General features: G+C 52.4%; 4 protein-coding genes across 4 annotated transcripts in view; 1 reads left to right on the forward strand and 3 right to left on the reverse strand.

Moving 5' to 3' along the window:
* Positions 1-311: 311 nt before the first annotated feature.
* Positions 312-5,892, reverse strand: EAH_00023190 (Bcs1 protein, putative; the record flags this gene model as incomplete). The annotated part of the gene is made up of 10 exons (XM_013393197.1): positions 312-544; positions 1,115-1,190; positions 1,627-1,711; positions 2,446-2,498; positions 2,741-2,924; positions 3,235-3,503; positions 4,826-4,971; positions 5,154-5,293; positions 5,439-5,571; positions 5,781-5,892. The coding sequence occupies 10 exons, from the start codon at positions 5,890-5,892 to the stop codon at positions 312-314; spliced, it is 1,431 nt and encodes a 476-aa protein (XP_013248651.1).
* Positions 5,893-7,331: 1,439 nt separating this feature from the next.
* On the reverse strand, positions 7,332-9,186 carry EAH_00023200 (phosphoribosylpyrophosphate synthetase, putative; the record flags this gene model as incomplete). Its single annotated transcript, XM_013393198.1, has 4 exons — positions 7,332-7,532; positions 7,684-7,999; positions 8,207-8,409; positions 8,608-9,186. 4 exons carry the CDS (start codon positions 9,184-9,186, stop codon positions 7,332-7,334), a joined length of 1,299 nt encoding a protein of 432 aa, XP_013248652.1.
* Positions 9,187-11,248: 2,062 nt separating this feature from the next.
* EAH_00023210 (hypothetical protein, conserved) lies at positions 11,249-13,718 on the reverse strand (the record flags this gene model as incomplete). Its single annotated transcript, XM_013393199.1, has 2 exons — positions 11,249-11,430; positions 11,717-13,718. The coding sequence occupies 2 exons, from the start codon at positions 13,716-13,718 to the stop codon at positions 11,249-11,251; spliced, it is 2,184 nt and encodes a 727-aa protein (XP_013248653.1).
* Positions 13,719-14,592: 874 nt separating this feature from the next.
* The window catches only part of EAH_00023220 (WD domain-containing protein, putative), a gene marked incomplete at both ends in the record, with an annotated part of 10,410 nt that continues 7,942 nt past the window's right edge, over positions 14,593-17,060 (forward strand). Inside the window, 4 exons of the mRNA XM_013393200.1 lie at positions 14,593-14,836; positions 15,084-15,206; positions 15,347-15,799; positions 16,032-16,639. Coding sequence (XP_013248654.1) covers positions 14,593-14,836; positions 15,084-15,206; positions 15,347-15,799; positions 16,032-16,639 — 1,428 coding nt within the window. The remainder of the gene's footprint in view (positions 14,837-15,083; positions 15,207-15,346; positions 15,800-16,031; positions 16,640-17,060) is intronic.

The raw sequence follows: 17,060 nt of genomic DNA on the forward strand, positions 1-17,060 counted from the left end.
TTAGATTTTTGTTTTTAAAACAAAGAAAAATACAGCGACCCATAAACGAAATATCTCCGAATTGCAGCAACAACTGGAGCAGCAGCAGTAGCAGCTGGCTGCTGCTGCTGCTCCCTTGGACGCTGCAGTTATAGCTTCTTCCACAGCAACCCGATTAGCTAGTTGGACTCAGGCATTCTGGTCTCGCTAGTTTCTTCTGTTGAGCTGCAGCTGGCAAGCTGCTAGCTGCTAGGTAGCTAGCTAGCTAGGTAGCTAGCTAGCTGCTGTAGAGAAGCAGTACTTATTCCTCTTGAGGGCAGCAGATTGCGGCATTACTTTGGGGTTGTTCCTGTGTGTGTATGTGTCTTTGACTGTTGCTGCTGCTGCTGCTGCTGGTGCTCTTGCTGCTGCTGCTGCTGTTTCTGCTGCATTTCCCGCTGCTGCTGTTTGAGTTGCATTTCTTGCACGACCTGCTGATCTGCTTCTTTCCATGCCTTTGCCATTTGTAGCGCCTGGTTGCAGTCATCGCGGCAGAATAAAAAGAAGCCTTGCAGCTCCGCCATTGCTGCAGCAACACGGCAGCAGCAACAGCCAGAAGCAGCACCAAACCATTGCGTCAGCAAGTGCACCAATGAAAGGGAAGGCAGGGTCTAGAGCTAGGTTGCTTGTCTTCATGCTGTTGTTTCATACACTCTCAACTAAACTCCAAGACAGCCGCGCAGCAGCAGAAGCAGCAGTAGCAACAACAGCTGAGGCAGCAACGGCAAGAACCGTTGCTGCCTCCGTTCGCTCTCCTCCGCTGCTGCTGCTGTCGCAGCAGCAGTAGCGGAGGAGAGCGAACACCGACACAACGCCCACCTAACCATCTATGATATATCCTTATATTGCTCTCACACCTAACCATCGATGATATATCCTTATATCGCTCTCACACCTAACCATCTATGATATATCCTTATATCGCTCTCTATGCCGAAATATCTCTTAGAATCTATCCCTGCGCGCTTTGTTCTATATCTACATATCAATATATATATATATATATAGCATTTGTATGATTTCGTGTATATCCGCAGCAACAACGAGCAGCAGCAGCAACCAATCGCACGAGGCCAGAGAGGCAGCAGGAACTTACTAATTTGTAGAGGGGACAAAAGAGAGACAAATTCATCTGCTTGTTCTGCTGTTGCATTCGGTAGAAACCGAACGAACTGCACACCAACAAACAAAGACAAAAAAAGCAGACAAGATAAGATGGCTTTAAACTGCAACACACATGAAAGGAGATGCATATACACTGCCATACAGACACACACGCAAATACACTGCAAAACAGAAAAAAAGAATAGAAGACAGAAAAAGAGACAGAGAAAAGAGGCAGAGAGACAGAGAGACGGAAGACAAAGTGAGAGAAGAAGAAAGACAGAGACACACAAAAGGAAATGCAGATACACCTCAAAGCTGAGGTGAGACAGAGAGACAGAGGAGATGCAGAGACAGAAGAGAGAGAAGAACAGAGGGACAGAGGGAGCCACAGCGACAAACGAAGAGAGGAGAGAAGAATACAGAGACAACGACACCCTACAACGGAAGCAATAAAAGAAAAAAAAACAAACAAAGACAGAAAAAGAATATAGAAAGACATACCTGTCTCCTCAGCTGCTCTGGAGTTGCAAAGCCAATGCGCACCTTCAAATCTACGCGCCCAGGGCGAATCAGCGAATCAGGCAATCTGCGCGCACGCACACAACCCCTGCTGCTGCTGTTGCTGCTGCTGGACCTGCTACAGCTGCTGCTAGACCTGCCGCAGCTGCTGCAGGTGCTAGACCTGCCGCAGCTGCTGCAGCTGCTAGACCTGCCGCAGCTGCTGCAGCTGGCACTAGAATGCATCTGCTGCCTCTCTGTTCTAGTTAAAGAAGACAGAGACACGAGAGACAGAGACTAATGAAAAAAAGAGACAGAGAGCAGAAACAATAATCTCTGTTAGAGCCAATAGAAACAGCAAACACGCATCAAAAAAAGAAAAGAAAAATAAAAAAGATGGAATACAAATGAAGATATGGATGCACAAACAAACAGACAAGCGATTGACAGAGAGACGCTAAAGAAGACAGAGACAGGGATAGAAAGAGGGAAAGACAAAGAAAGACAGAGACAGAGGCAGACAGCCACACGACCACAAAAGAGACGATAATAAATAACAAAGCACGACCAAACAAAACAAAAAGATATAAATGCAATGCACAGAATGCAAACCCCGGAGACAAAAAGGAGAAGACGGAAGGAGACAGATAGGAGATGACAGCAAACAAGAACAAATAAGGGACCGCTACAAGCGTAATAAAGAGCAAACAGAGACACAGACACGCTGCATCCTATACGTAACACAATAAGAAAATAAACTATTTGTATTAATATGTATTTATATGTTTGTATTTATATATTTATATCGAATAAGCTGCAGACCTCTCAGGGTGATTTGTCGTTAGAAATATAATCCGTTCTTCTGTGGCTACAACCTGACAAACAAAAGACATACAAACATGCACAGCTCTGCCGCAGCAGCAGCAGCAATTGGTGCAGCAGCCGCAGCAGGAGATGCAGCAGCAGGAACGTCACAGGGAGGCAGCAACATCAGCCAAACACCAGCCGAAAGGCAGCTTTACCAACACAGGAAGAGTAGCAGCAGCAGGAGCAGTACCATCAAGTGCAGCATCAACAGCAGCAGCATTTGCAGCAGCAGCAGCAGCAGTCTGCGTACACCATCTAGTGCATTCAGGAGACCACTGAAGGTGACACTTCGTGTGCCAAAGGGATTAAGAGACAGTTGCGTTAGAGAGGGTCTGTCTCCTGCTTGTACTGTCTCCTTCTCCTGTGCTGCTTCTGAACGGCGGATGGCCCCGTCGATGTCTTCTAGCAGCAGCAAAGAACGGGGCGGTACAGTCCTGCATACAGCAGCAGCAGCAAGAGAACTGCAGCAGAAACTATTTCTGCTTCCTGGCGGATGTTGCTTTCACTTTCAAACAAACGATTTCCAACAGCTTCTTTTTGTTTCTGTCTATATCCAGACTCCCCTCAAGGCCCACATCCCCAGTGCCAGTGCCGATGGGAGAGCCGCTACAGCAGCAGCAGGAGCAGGAGCAAGAGCGTATCAGCAGCAGCAGCAGCAGCAGGAGCAAGAGCGTAGGCACAGCAGGAGCAGCAGCAGCAGCGCATCAGCAGCAGCAGCAGCAGCAGGAGCTGGTGCACGCTTACGCGAGGAGGTACTGGAGTCTGTCATCTGTGAGGTGAGGATCAGCAACATTAAGAACGCAAATATTATATTTTAATCTCCCCGCCAAGGCTAAGACGAAGCTGCTCTTTCCGCAGCCAGGAGGGCCGTGAAGTAAATACCCTCGACGATATGGAATGCCTCTATCAAAGTACCAGCGAGAAGAAGAAAGAAAACGCATCAAATCAGCTAGTATGCTCTCAGCAACCCCTTCTGCAGCAGCAGCAAACACCAGCATAAAGAGCACTGGTAGCTGCCATGCACGTTGAGACACAAGAAGCTGCAGCAGCAGAAGCAGAAGCAAATGCAGCAGATACTCCAGCAGCAATTGCGCTGCATTTGCTGCTGGAGTACTGCAGCAGCTGCAGTAGCAGCGCCAGAAGAAAACAAGCTGCACCAGCAGCTACGCAAGACAGAAGAAGAAACAGCAGCTACAACTGCAGCAGCAGCAGCAGAAACACAAACAGCAGCAGCAGTAGCGGCAATAATAACAGCAACAACAGCTCGCAGCAGCGTATCACAAATGAATGGGGAGGCAACAGCCACAAAGGAGAACGAAGAGGAGGAATCAGAAAAGTAAAGCGAAATAAACGACAGACATAAAAATGCATGCAGCAGCAGAGATAGATAGAGAAAAGAAACAGAAAATAACAGAGATGGAGGAAAAAAACAGAAAATAACAGAGATAGAGAAAAGAAACAGCAAATAACAGAGATAGGGAAAAGAAACAGAGACAAAGAGACAGAGACAAAGACAGAGAGAAAGAGAGACACACAGAGGGACAGATAAAGAGAGAAGCAGAGGAAAACAAAGACAGGAAAATAAACAAAACTTGCCTGCCAAGACAACGGATTCAAAAGGCCGCAGCTTCTTCGGCTCTCCGTACTTCCTCCACTCCTGACCCGTGCTGCACCAAGTCGGCAGCAGCAACAGCAGCAGCAGCAGAAAAACAGCAACAGCATGGCTATCCCGGCTTTGATTCACAGCACAGCTTACTCCAGGGCAACAGAAGAGACAGATGCAGCAGCGAGTGCTGCAGCAGCAGCAGCAGCAGGAGAAGCAACAGAGCAGCAACGGCAACCAGAGCAGCAAGTGCAACAGCGACAGCAGCGGTCCAGACCTTCTGTAGATGACGGTTTTTCCTTCTTCTCTCTGGAGTGCCGCATCCCTCGCTTCGTTGAGCTGCAATCGCATGCAGTTTGTCATTGTAATATGTATGCATTGAGGTGTACAGACACCACTACACAGAGGGAAGAGAAGAAGAGCGGCAGCAGTCTTCAGGCTTCATACAAACGCACGTCTTCGATTCGCTGCCGATGAGGAACGTTATCTCCCCAGCTAGCTAGCCAGCTAGCCATCCAGATAGCCAGCCAGCTATCCAGCTAGCCAGCTAGCCAGCTAGCTACCCGGCTAGCCAGGGTAGCTACATATCTAGCCAGCTAGCAATGCAGCTAGCCAGCTACCCCAGCTATCCAGCTAGGTGACTAGCTAGCTGCCTAGCTAGCTGTCTAGCTAGCTGTCTACCTAGCTGTCTACCTAGCTGTCTAGCTAGCTGGGTAGGTGCAGGGTACTCACGAGGTCCTGCAGAGAGTGTCTGTAGAGAGAGAGAGTGGTGAGGGTGAGGGTTTCCCAAGGGGAGCCCGAGCTAAAGTCTACGACTTCCCCAGAACGCTGGCGGTCTATGAGCAGCAGCGCTCCCTTATACCGCAGCAAGTGCTGCCCTGAACACACACACAGTTGCCGCAGCAGCAACACAAATGCAATGCGGCAGCAACAGCCGCAACTCCTGCTGCTGCTGCTGTTGCTGTTGCTGCTGCTGTTTTTGCTGCTGCTGCTGTTGTTGTTGCTGCTATTGTTGTTTCTAAGGGGGAGCGGCACCTGGGCTGGGAACGAAGTTGAAAACCGCCTCCACGTTTCCTGCTGCGTCTTTCCCGTACGTCGTCTCCACCCCGAGGTGCAGCGAACACTTTCCCCTGAGATAACACCGCAGCATTCTGCTGCTGCTGCTGCTGCTGTTGCTGCTGCTGCTCGCCCAGCTTGCGTCTGTGTAAACCCGCAGCGCCCCCAAAGCCAGCAGCAGCAACGGCAACAACGAAAACAACAGAAGCAGCAGCAGCAACAACAACACCACCAAGCAGCAAGAACAGCAGCAGCAGCAGCACTTGGCACAGCTTGCATGCATACGTACTTCGCAACGAGCCACTGCATTACCCAGGGATATGCTGGGTCTCGAATGGGGACCTCCAAAGATGTCAGAAGCCGCCGCCTGCAGAGACCCCTTAAAGCGCGAGCGCCTGCACGGGTGAGGGAGGCAGCAGCTCCTGACGAAGAAAGCAGCAGAGAGAACAAACAACAGCACCACACAAACATACGTGGGAAGAAGGTAGCAATACACACAAGACACAACAGACAAAACAAGAAGCACAGTTGCAGCAGCACTAGAAGCTAGCAGCACTTGCAGCAGCAGCAGCAGCAACCGACCTACCTAACCCAGCCAGACCGAATCCAGCACAAAAGTATGGGTTTTCACTGAGGAAATCTGGTAGCATCCGTTTCAGAGAAGGCGGAAGGGAGGGGCCCCTGGAAGGCTCCCCTGTGGCCGCCTTGATGAGGGTACTGCTCGCCGCCTGCTGCTGCTCCATTTGCACGCAGGTGTGGGGGCCCACCCCCGGAGTTTGTGCGGCCGCTACGCAGACTCCAATAAAAGGGCCCCCAGGCAGGGATAGGAAGAAGACAAGAAGAAAAGAAGAGAAGACTGCAACGGTTCAGCTGCGCCTCCACGCGAGCAGCTGAGCAGCAACTTGAAGGATTTTTTCAGGTGTCTACGCCTTCGAGTTTAGCAGCAAAAGTTCGAATTTTAATAACAAAGCCAACTGCTCAGCTGCTTCCGTTCCCACAGGTCTCGCGGCCGACTGACTCGAGATGTGCGCGCAACTTCACTGTGGATACGAAGGCAGCCAATCTTCTAGAAATGGAGTTTAATAGATGAAATAAAGAAGCAAAACACGGGAAACAGAGCCGTTTCAAGCCTAGGAGGAGCAGAAACGCCTCGAAACCCTCGGGCGATTCACAGGGGGGCCCCAAGGGGCCCCCTTTGGAGGTCATGAGATCAGCACAGCTATTGGGAATAAATTGTGTTGCAGTAGTATAGCCAAACTATTTGATCTATAGATGATAAAAGAAGAGGGAAAAACAAATTGAGGCCAATTTCTGCGGGTTCTTGAGCGCACTAGCGGCACCCTAAACCCTCGAAAGCATTCTAAGAAACGCTGTAACTGGAGTTATTTTCGTTGCTTCTCCAGACGATTCGACGTCAATTTAGAACATCAGTGTATCTAGCGTAATTTGAATTGCTGAGGGGTTCTGCCCTCCTCAAGTGCCTAAAGGGCGCCATCCGTCCTCCTCTATATACAGTGAACTCAGTCGTTCTGCTGTAGCAGCAGCGATGATGAACGCAGACATTAGAAAACAACGCAAGCTGACCTCGTGAATAAACGGTAGCCAAAAGTCTAACGAGGTCTTTCTGGCCATTGAAATACCACGCCTCCCTTCTCACCGAACTCTCAGTAACTTAGGAGTTCAGGATGCGTAAGCCAGAGAGATTATTTTACTCTATAGCCCCACGAATGGTGCTTCTTCGCCTCGGCGATAACATGTATACAGCCTCTCCCCGTAAGTGTGGGAGGGCGCATTCATTTGCAGGTTCTCTGCTGCCAGTGGAGATACAAAATATAAGAACATCAAGGACAAACCAATCTTCCATTGTCTGGCCACCTAGCACGATGGCTAACTAATTCCTGCAGTAAGCCGCTAAAGTTGGTAGTGACAAAGCACGCAAGAGCCCGAAGGAGGGGAAAAGCAAACAAGTTGCACGATCTATCTATTCCTCCTTATAATAATATTATCTGACCACTCCAGCGACACAGAAAGCTCTCTCCGTGTCGAGAGAACACACAGCGCCTTTCGCCACACCCTCGGCGAGACGAAGTAAACATGCGCTATCAATAAATTTCTAGAAAAAAATCTACAGCTTATCCCTGCTCAATACACACTTTACTAGGGAAGAGTAATAATAACGACCTCAGCCCGTCTGCCCACTCGTCGACGCGGGCTGTGAAGCTTCACTGCCTGAAGCTGCAGTCGTAGGCAATCGTGATGCACTGGCGAAGTTGAATAAGTCGTTCAAGCTCTCCTTTTGATGAATCCGTCGAATCGCATCCGCCAACAATATGGAAATTGAGAGAATCTTTATCTTTTTACAACTCGTTACCATTGGCCGCGCCTGAAGAGTCCACAAAAACGCGAAACACATGTTCAAACAGTTCAAACACTTTTCAAATTGCGGGGCTGTCCGTAGACCCCAAGAAATCTGCGCACATTTCCAAGATGATATACCATCACTTCTTTCAGCAGAAACCCGCTTTCTTTCTCACCTTGATCGTGTCAGTGATGACGACCTCTTCCAGTGCACTTTTTTGAATCCTGTCTATCGCAGGCCCACTGAATAGCCCGTGTGTCGCAAATGCATAAACCCTTCTTGCACCTTTCTTCTTTAGCTCCCTTGCGGCCTCCACGAGTGTACCGGCTGTATCTATCATGTCGTCCACAATGATTGCGTCGCGCCCCTCAACCGAACCCACGAGATCCATGCTCTCCACTTCGTTCGCCTTGATGCGTCGCTTAATTAACATGGCGATCGAACAATCCTTATAGCCGCGGCGAACCATTCCTTCTTGAAATTTGCGCGCCCTGAAGGGGAAACCAAAAGAAGACGAAAGAATCGAAACCCACTAAGCAGATCCACAGATATTCAACATGGATGGAACGGATTCATGTCCACTTCATAGATGTGGCGATATAAATCCATGTGAGAGCACTTCAATGCGCCTCTAAAGCACTAGTCCGGCATAAACATGAACAGGTTCCGTGGAGTCTGGATTGAATTCGGGGTCGTACCTGTACACGCCTCCCGCATCTGGGGAAACCACGACGGGTTTGTCCAATTCCTTTGACTCAAAATAATCCAACCCGACGATCTGCGCCTCTACATTATCTACCGGTACGCGAGGACCGAAGAAACCTTGAATCTGTCCGCAATGCAGATCAACAGCCACGACTCTGTCGACGCCCATGGCCTCCATCATACGCGCAACATCCGCCTGAACACAAACAAAGGGAAACAAAAAAATCACTCTCTATAGAGCGTCACACGCCCAACACATTCACATGCCGTCGTGAGAAGAGCGAAGAAAAACAGAAGAGCCCCCTCGGATAAAAAAATATGTCGCTCCCGCCCTCCACGCATGCAAGGGTCAGCTGGCGGAACTACACTGCAGCAAATTCCGTGCATGCCCCACCGCTGAGATTGGGACGCGACTATTCATCTTTCTGTCTTGCCGAGCATATCCGAAGTACGGGATGACGGCAGTGATTTTCTTTGCAGAGGCGCGGCGACAAGTTGAAATCATCAGCAGCAGTTCCATGAGGTGGTCGTTGACTGGAGTGCTGGTGGGTTGTATAATGTATACATCTTTCCCTCGAAGAGAATCAAGGAATTGAATGTTCACCTCTCCATCAGCGAATCGGCCAACTGAAACCCTCCCTAAACGGGTAGAGAGCCTCTCGGCTACGGCAGACCCCAGATGCTCATTCGCCGTTCCTGTGAAAAGTAACGCGTCCCCCAGTTTCCTCGTGAACGGCTGACTCTCCCTGGATCTCCAGAGGGGGTTTTCATGGCTCTTATCGCAGTGGATGCCTTCGCATAAGACGGGGGACTCCGCGCGGGTATCGAAAACCGTTGTCAACAAAACCGAACCTGCGGCAGCACATGCTATTGCTGCAATTCGAGTAGGGAATCTGTTGAAGCTTAGGACAGAATGACCTACAGGGGAAGAGGAGAGGCGACACGCCCGGACCAGCCGGGCGAACCCAACCATCCTATCTAAGAAGGCCTCGTCTCTATAAGAGGGGGAGAACGGGAGGCCGCTAAATGAGGAAGAAAGGACACCTGTTCAGTGTATTTTGCAAGATACAGCAAACATACAGAAACCCTTCTCTGCACCCCCTTCCCAACTGAAAGGAGAGATGAATGCAACGCACAGGCCGGACTGAGGCAGAGAGGACACTGGCTCTGGCCTTCACGGCGGAGCCCCACAGCAATCGCTGAAGAGCGGCCGTCCGTACAGCGGGTTAACGGAGAAAGTAAAGAAAATGTTGCATCTTCTCCCTGCTATGCTTCATTCTTTAACGAATAAACCGAAAACTTGCACACAGACAAGCCTAACACTCTTCACACCCCATCCCTTCTAGAAGCGCCATAGAGGCTCGACGCGGCCACCCCACTACTATAGGACTACGCGGCTGCTGCTGCTGCTGCTTTTCTAGCTGCCTCAGGAGGTAATAATAGGTGTTCATCGGATATTTTTGTGCAGTTGGATTATTAATAGCTAATGAGCCCTTGAATTAGCCAGCTTAAAAGAGACAGGGGACCCCTACGTCAGAACACCGCCATGTATGCAGCCGCTTACTCTGGGGTTGGGGCCTTTCGCGTGAATACGAACACTCCAGCACTTAGGAAACGGTAGCATCAAAGGCGGATTCTCTCTCCACATCAACCTAAACAATCTGCAACTCAGAAGAAAGCTCAGGACAATCAACACCGTTGATGCAGCCATGGCTGTCATTGGAGGGTATTAGGCATTACTTGGCCCCCGCGGGGAGCGGCAAGAGGAGGAGAGGTGAAGGAGGCTTATTAATAATACTGCCTTCACTTCTCCTCCTCTGAACGTTGGTGGATGTTGCTTTATTCGTTCATTTAATAAATAGGCAAAAATTAGACATTCAAACGTACGCCATCGTTATATATGCCCAGGACGCCCCAGAAGTTGAATAAAAACGCAGAGCCGCAGCAGATGTTCTCAGTGGATGTTGCTGCTGTTTACGGGCATACAAAAAAAGATACTCCTCTAAACGCAAAAGGACTGAAAGCCTTTAGCTCGTTTGGTTTTGTCTGTCTTTGACGCTCATGAGGGCGCCCCACTTGTAATGTGGCTTCGGGTTATGTATATAACAGTGTATATATATTTGCATGTATATGTATTTCTAGCTTGACGTCAGGAGGAGGTTTGCTTGTTGTTTAGCAACTCGGCATTAGGAATTATTTAAAGATGTTCAGAGACGCCACACAACACAGCACAACCTGCAACAAACTGCACAGTGTGCTGCTCTTCTGTAGAAGCGGAGATAAAACCTGACGCTGTATTATTTTCTCTGTGTCTGTAGAAGCTGTATCTGAGGCTGCTGCTTCTATTTAATCCTCCTAGGGGCCCTCAATCCCTTCATTCATATTAATAATTGTTTTTTAGGGGGGCGCGCATTACTAACTTTCCCGCTGCCACTGACGCCCCTCCTCGCCACACACAAATAAGCACCTCTGAGGCAGCAGCAGCAGCTGCAACAAAACTACCAGCAGCAGTAGCAGCAGCAGCAGTAGTATTAGCAGCAAATGGGCAAGGTGCTAACAACCGGCGGATCATCACAGTAGCCAACACAAGAGGCAGCCCTAATAAGGAAGGAGACGATGTCTATTTCGTTATTGAGGTGTATTCGCACCATTCACTTGCACTGTACGCTGAGCGGAAAACAAAAGAAAAACGAAAACTTTTATTTTCCTGTGCTTGCCGCCACCAAATGCTGCCGCTGGCCTACAGTTCAGGTGTACAGACAGCTCCCGGGCACTGCATTAAGAAGATGCAAAGGGAGAAGGAGCTGAGAATGAATACAGATTAAACGAGAAGAATAAATGCAGCTGCTGCTGCTGAGGCTACTGCAGCTGCTGCTGCTGAGGCTACTGCAGCTGCTGCTGCTGTTGCTGCTGTTGCTGCTGCAGGTCGCCTCTAGAAGGCCTTCTGTGCCTAACAGCGACACCTGCTGCAGCCCTCAGCGGCTGCATCAGTTCGCCCCCTCGCGCTCCTGGCAGGTGCTCTCCGGAAGAAGCTGCTACTGCTGCGGCTGCGGCTGCTGCAGCACGAGATGTTGCTGCTGCTGCTGCTCCGCCTTAAGGCGGCCGTGTGTTAGCAGGGCCAGCAGCTGCAGCTGCGAAGCCCTCAACGTCAAACTCAACGCCGCACAACCCCTTTGCAGAGACGATAGCAGCTGTACCGAAGGAAGAAGAGCTTTATCTGCAGCAGACACAAAAACAGCAGCAAACCATGCAGCACCAGCATCAGCAAGGGCAACTCTAGCAGCACCGCCAGCAGCTGCCACGAAGCAGCAGGAAGGTGCTTCTCTCCTCTCTTGTCTCTGTCTGGGGTGTGCAGCTGCCCCCGTTTTAGTCTGCTGTCGCACCGCCGTGCAGCAGCAACAGCAGCACTAGCAGCAGCAGCAGGGGACAGCAGCACCAATAGAACAGCAGCACTAGCACTAGCAGCACAAGCAGCAGCAGCAGCAGCGCCACTGCCTGCTTACCGGCTAGCTTCTGCATAAGCTGCTTCCTCGTAGGCAGCTCTGCAAGAAGAAGCAAACTATTAGAGAGTATGAGGCGGTCAGGGCTGAGAGCAGCAGCATCTAGCAGCAGCGGGGGGCCCTTCGGTGGCGGCTTCCCCAATGCTGCTTCTGCTGCTGCTTCTGCTGCTGCTGTTGCCGCAGCAGCAGATGAGGGCGACTCCCCCTCCTCGCCGCCCTTCCCAGCAGCAGCAGCAGCAGCAGCAGGTCTTTGCATGATGAGAGGCAGCAGCTCAGCAGGCGGAGGCTTCTCTACCGGCAGCATTATATATTTGTCTCCTGGTTTCCTGCGCGTGTTATCTGCTGCTATCTCTTCAGCCCTTTCTTTGTTGGCTGCAGCAGCAGCAGCAGCTTGCTGCAGCAGCAAACGCAAAGCCTCCCCCAATCTGTCTTCTGCTGCAGCAGATGCATGCACGAAGGCATAAAGAGATTCTCCCTTCAGCTGTGGCAGCAGCAGCTCCGCTGATTCTGCAACAGATCGAGAAGCACCCGCAACTTGAATTGCTGTCTTGGCTTGTTCTTCTGCTGCTGCTGCTGCTGCAGCTGCTGCTGCGTAATCCTCAGGCTCTGGCATCTCCATCGTCTCTAAGTCAAGAGGTGGCGAATCAGCAGCAGATGCAGCAGCAGCATTATTCCCTGCTGCTGTTTTCTTCGAGGCGCTCTTGCTGCTGCTGCTGCTCTTGCTGCTCTTGCTGCTCTTGCCTCCAGAGGGCCTTGCTGCAGCAGGAGCGAAAGACTGCCCCTTCGCCTGTTCTTGCTGCTGCTGTTGCTGCTGCTGCTGTAGCTGCTGTTGATCTACACCTAGGGCCTCCAAGATGTCTTCGTCGCTAAGAGGGGGATCATCCCATCGGCCCCACAGGCGTGCATGCATCTCCTCTACGCCATGCTGCTGCTGCTGCTGCTGCTGCTGCTGCTGCTGCTCTTCTTGGAGCTGGCGAATGGCTGTGCGGAGGAGGGAGTTTTTAATTCTCTTTAGCAGCACAAATTTATGAAGACCATGCAGCAGCAGCATCCTGAAGATCTGCTGCTGCTGCTCCTGCGTGAGCCCCACCGAAACAGTTCTGCTGCCGGTGTTGCTGCTGCTGCTGCCGATGGTTTGTGTCTTCAGCTGCAGCAGCAGCAGCGACGTCTTCAGCAAATGCTTTATCTCCGCTAGCTTAAGGTCTTTCCCTTCTCTTGTTGTAGCCCTACCAAGCGTATTTTGCTGCTGCTGCTGCTGCGCCGCCTGTCTGGCCTCCAAACGCAGCTGCTGCAGCCGCTGCCGTTGCTGCTGCCGCTGCAGCTTTGCCTGCTCCCGCCGTTGCTGCAGCAGCAGATGGTGCTGCTTCAACTGCTTCTTCCGATTCAGTTGCTGCTGCAACCGCAACTTCGCTCGCAGAGCAACAAGTTCCTCTTTGGTGGCTTCAGAAGCAGCATTTTGCTGCTGCTGCTGCTGCTGTTGCTGTTGCTGCTGCTGCTGCCGCCGCTGCTGTTTCTGCTGCAGCAGTCGCTCTCGCTGCTTCGCTTGGTTCGCCTTGCGGCGCTGCAGTATTTCCTTTTCTTGCTGCTTCCGCTGCTGCTGTTTCTTCTGAGAAGAAACAGCAGCCAACCTGCTGCTGCTTTTGCTGCTCCAGTTGCTGTTGCTGCCAATGGGCAGACAGCTTGAAGAGACAATAAAAGATGTAAGGGAGTGCAAACCGCTGCGGCTGTTGCTGCTGCCGTTGCTGTGCTGCTGCTGTCCGGCGCTGATGAACATAAGCGATGGGTAGAAGAGACACGAGCTGCTGCTGCTGCTAATCCTGCTGTTGCTGCTGTTGCTGCTGCTGACTCGGCTGCTGCTGAGCATTGATCCCGCCTCAGCAGCAGCAGCAGAGCGCCTGATTGTCAGGCAAGATACGCCGAAGCAGGCTGCTGCTGCTGCTGCTGCAACTAGCAGCAACAGTAGCAGCACAGCGGAAGGCCGGCCTCTGCAGCAGCGGCTCCACATCCTCCCTCCAGAGACAGCAGCATCAACAGCAGCAGACAGCTGCTGTTGCTGCTGCTGCTGCTGCTACTAGGAGAGCTGCTGCTACTTATGCTGCTGCTCCCTGAATCTTCGCTGTTAGAGAGTCGGCGCCACCCCCCGAGGTTGGTTGCTGCTGCTGCAGCAGCGCCAGCAGCAGCAGCAGCTGCTGCTGCCGCTGCTTCTTTCGATTTTGAATTATTTTTAGAATTAAATCTACATTGTTTGTGGTTAATCTCTGCTCGAGTAGCAGCAGCTTCAGCTGCTGCTGCGGGGCTGCAGGCGACAGCAGCAGCAGCTGGACGCATGCGCTGCGGCAGCAGCAGCAGCAAAGAAGGAGCAGCAGCAAGGAGAACAGCAGCATTAGGAGAAAACGACTCTCAGAATACCCTCCCAGTAAGGTCGCATGCAAACGAATTGCTGCCGGCGCCGCTACAGATGCTGCTGCTGCTGCAGCAGCGGGAGAGCTAACAGCCTTCGCTGTGTCTCCTCTGCTGCAGCAGCAGGACCGAAGCAGCAACGGCACCCGCAAGCACAGCTGCAGCAGCAGCAGCAGCAGCAACACCGGTTCCACTTGCGTGTTGCTGTGTGGACGCAGCTGCAACAGTTGCAACAGCTGCTGCAGCAATAGCAGCAACAGCAATAACAGCAGTAGCAACAGCAGCAACAGCAGCAGCAGCAGCAGCCCCAACGGCGCTCTACGCATTAGCAGGGGGAAACGATAACACCAGTATTAATAGCAGCAACACAGCAGCAGCAGCAGACAAAGCCGCAACAGCGCCCACCCCAGCTCCATGAAGAGCAGCGCGAGCAGCAACAGTAGCAGCAGCAACGGCAGCAGCAGCAGCAGCACCAGACGATGATAGTCGAGAGGCTGCTTAATGTACACCACGGCGGGCTGCCGATCTCTTCGCTCGCCTTCCAGCCGCACCCTTTGTTTGTCTCTGCGCATCCAACAGCAAGCAGCAGCAGCAGCAGCAACAGCAACAGTAACCCTGGAGCCGCAGCAGGAGGGAAGCAGCGCCGCCTAGCTTCCTCAACAGCAGCAACAGCCTCCCAGCAGAAGCAGCAGACTGCAGCAGCAGCAGCTAGGCAAGGAGCAGGTGGGCACTCCATTTTGACTACATCAGCATACCTGTTGCTGCTGCTGCTGCTCCTTTTCCTGCTGCTGCATTTGCAGCATTTGCTTCCCTTGCTGTTGCTGTTTGCTATGCACGCATGCATGCGTCTGGCTGCTTCGTCAATATGCTGCTGTTTCTGCTGTGACTGCGACTGCTGCTGTTGCTGCTACTGCTGCTGCTTCTGCTGCGACTGCTACTGCTGCTGTTGCTGCTGCTGCTGCCGCTGCAGGGCGGCGCTACTGGCAGTATGAACGGCTGGCGACAGCAGCAGCTGCTTCCGTGAAGATTTGGGTGCTGCATGCGCACCTACCGCACGAAGTTACAGCAGCAGCAAGGAATGCTAAGCGACAAGGTCTGCTGCTGCTGTTGCTGCCGCTGCTACTGCAGCTGCTGCTGTTGCTGCTGCTGCTGCTGGAGCTGCTGTTGCTTGGCTTTTTCGTTGCCGCTCGCTGCAGCTCTCCCTTCTTCACTTGTGCTGCGTCGTTTCTGCAGCAAGTCGTGCAGCAGCAGCAGCTGCTGCTGCTGCTTCACCTGCGAAGAAGGTAAAGACGGATGTGCAGCAGCAGCAGCAGCAACAGCAACAGAACGATGGAGAGGAAGGAGCTGCATCAGCAGCAGATAGCAGCAGCAGCAACGCCACCAGCAGCAAAGGCGTTGCGTCGTCACAAGGCGACAGCAGCACTGCTGATCCTGGAGCAGCAGCAGCAAGAGCGACAGCAGGAGCAACAGCAGCAACAGCAGCAGGCGGAGGAGGAGCAGGAGCAGCTGCAGCGGCGCTGAAGGCAGCAACAGCAGCACGAGCAGCAGCAGCAGCAGCAGCAGTCGAGGGTCTAGGCAGCATTGAAGGAAGCCCTTTGACTCCTCTCCCCTTAACTCGCGCTACCTGCGTGTGGGGCGCAGCAAACCATAAGGCGAACGTAACTGCAATCAAATGGACGTGGGATGGTCAGCTTCCTGCTGCTGCTGTTGCTGCTCTGCTGCTGCTGCTGCTCTGTTGTTGTTGTTGCTGCTGTTGTTGTTGTTGTTGCTTTTGTTGTTGCTGCTGCAGCTGCTGGTGTTGCTGCTGCTGTTGCTGTTGCTGCTGCTACTTTGGAGGTTGCTGCTGCTGCTGATGGCACGGGCACTGCTGCTGCGGCTGATGCCGCTTCGGGTGTTGTTGTTGCTGCTGCTGCTGCAGGAGAACTGCTGGCTACTTGTGACAGCAGCGGGGAGATTCATGTATACAGCCTCGGCACGAGCAGCAACAGCAGCTGCAAAACCAAAGCAGCAGCAACACGAAAGCTGCGCCTGGCTTCTCCTGCACCAGGGGCGTCACAGCAGCAACAGCAGCAACAGCAGCAGCAGCAGCACGGGGGTGCTGCAGTAAAGCCGCAAGATACACCAGATACACCTAAGGCTGCAGCAAATCTTCCCACTGCTGCTGCTGCTGCTGCATCCCAGTCATCGCCGCAGCAAGGCAAATCAAAGGGGAGCAAGGCAGCAGCAAAAGCAGCAGCAGCAGACGGCGTGATGCCGCCTGCAGCAGCAGCAGCACCAAAAGCAGCACCCAAGAAGCCAGGTGTACAGACAGCTGCCACTTCGGGCTGCTGCCTCTGCCCCTATTTGCGTCTCTCGCATCTTCCTCCCCCGGAAAGAGGTTCATTAAGCCAGCAGCAGCAGCAGCAGCAGGAGCAGCAGCAGCAGCAGGACCAGGAGGACTTTGCCGCAGCTGTCGGCGCTACAGTGTATGCAGAGAGGTGGAAACTTATAAAGACACTCAAGACCCCACAGTCGTCTCTCCCTCAGGTCTGCTGCTGCTGCTGTCTGTGCTGCTGCCGCAGTCTCTGATGCTGCTGCTGCCTCTGCTGCTGCTGCAGTCTCTCCTGCACTTGCTGTTTCTGCTGCTGCTGCCGCTGCTGCTGTTGCTGTCTTTGCTGCTGCTCCTTTCACTACTGCTGCTGCTGTTGCTGCTGCTGCTAATGCCTTTGGTGCGGCTGCTGCCTTTGCTGCTGCTGCGACGGCTGCTGCGGAACTCATCGAAGAAACGCAGATTTGAAATGTGCTGCGCAGCAGCAGCAGCAACAGCAGCAGCAGCAGCGGCAGCAATTGTGCTTTCTGTTTGCGGCTTGCAGGTGTTTGATTTTGTGTGGAGCTCCGATAAGAGATTTATTGTTGCAGCCGGAGCTAGAGGGAGGTGTGTTGCTGCTGCTGCTGCTGCTGCTGCTCC

This window comes from Eimeria acervulina, genomic scaffold (genome assembly GCF_000499425.1).
Source record: "Eimeria acervulina Houghton genomic scaffold, Eah_scaff176, whole genome shotgun sequence".
In the NCBI taxonomy this organism is placed as follows: Eukaryota; Apicomplexa; class Conoidasida; order Eucoccidiorida; family Eimeriidae; genus Eimeria; species Eimeria acervulina.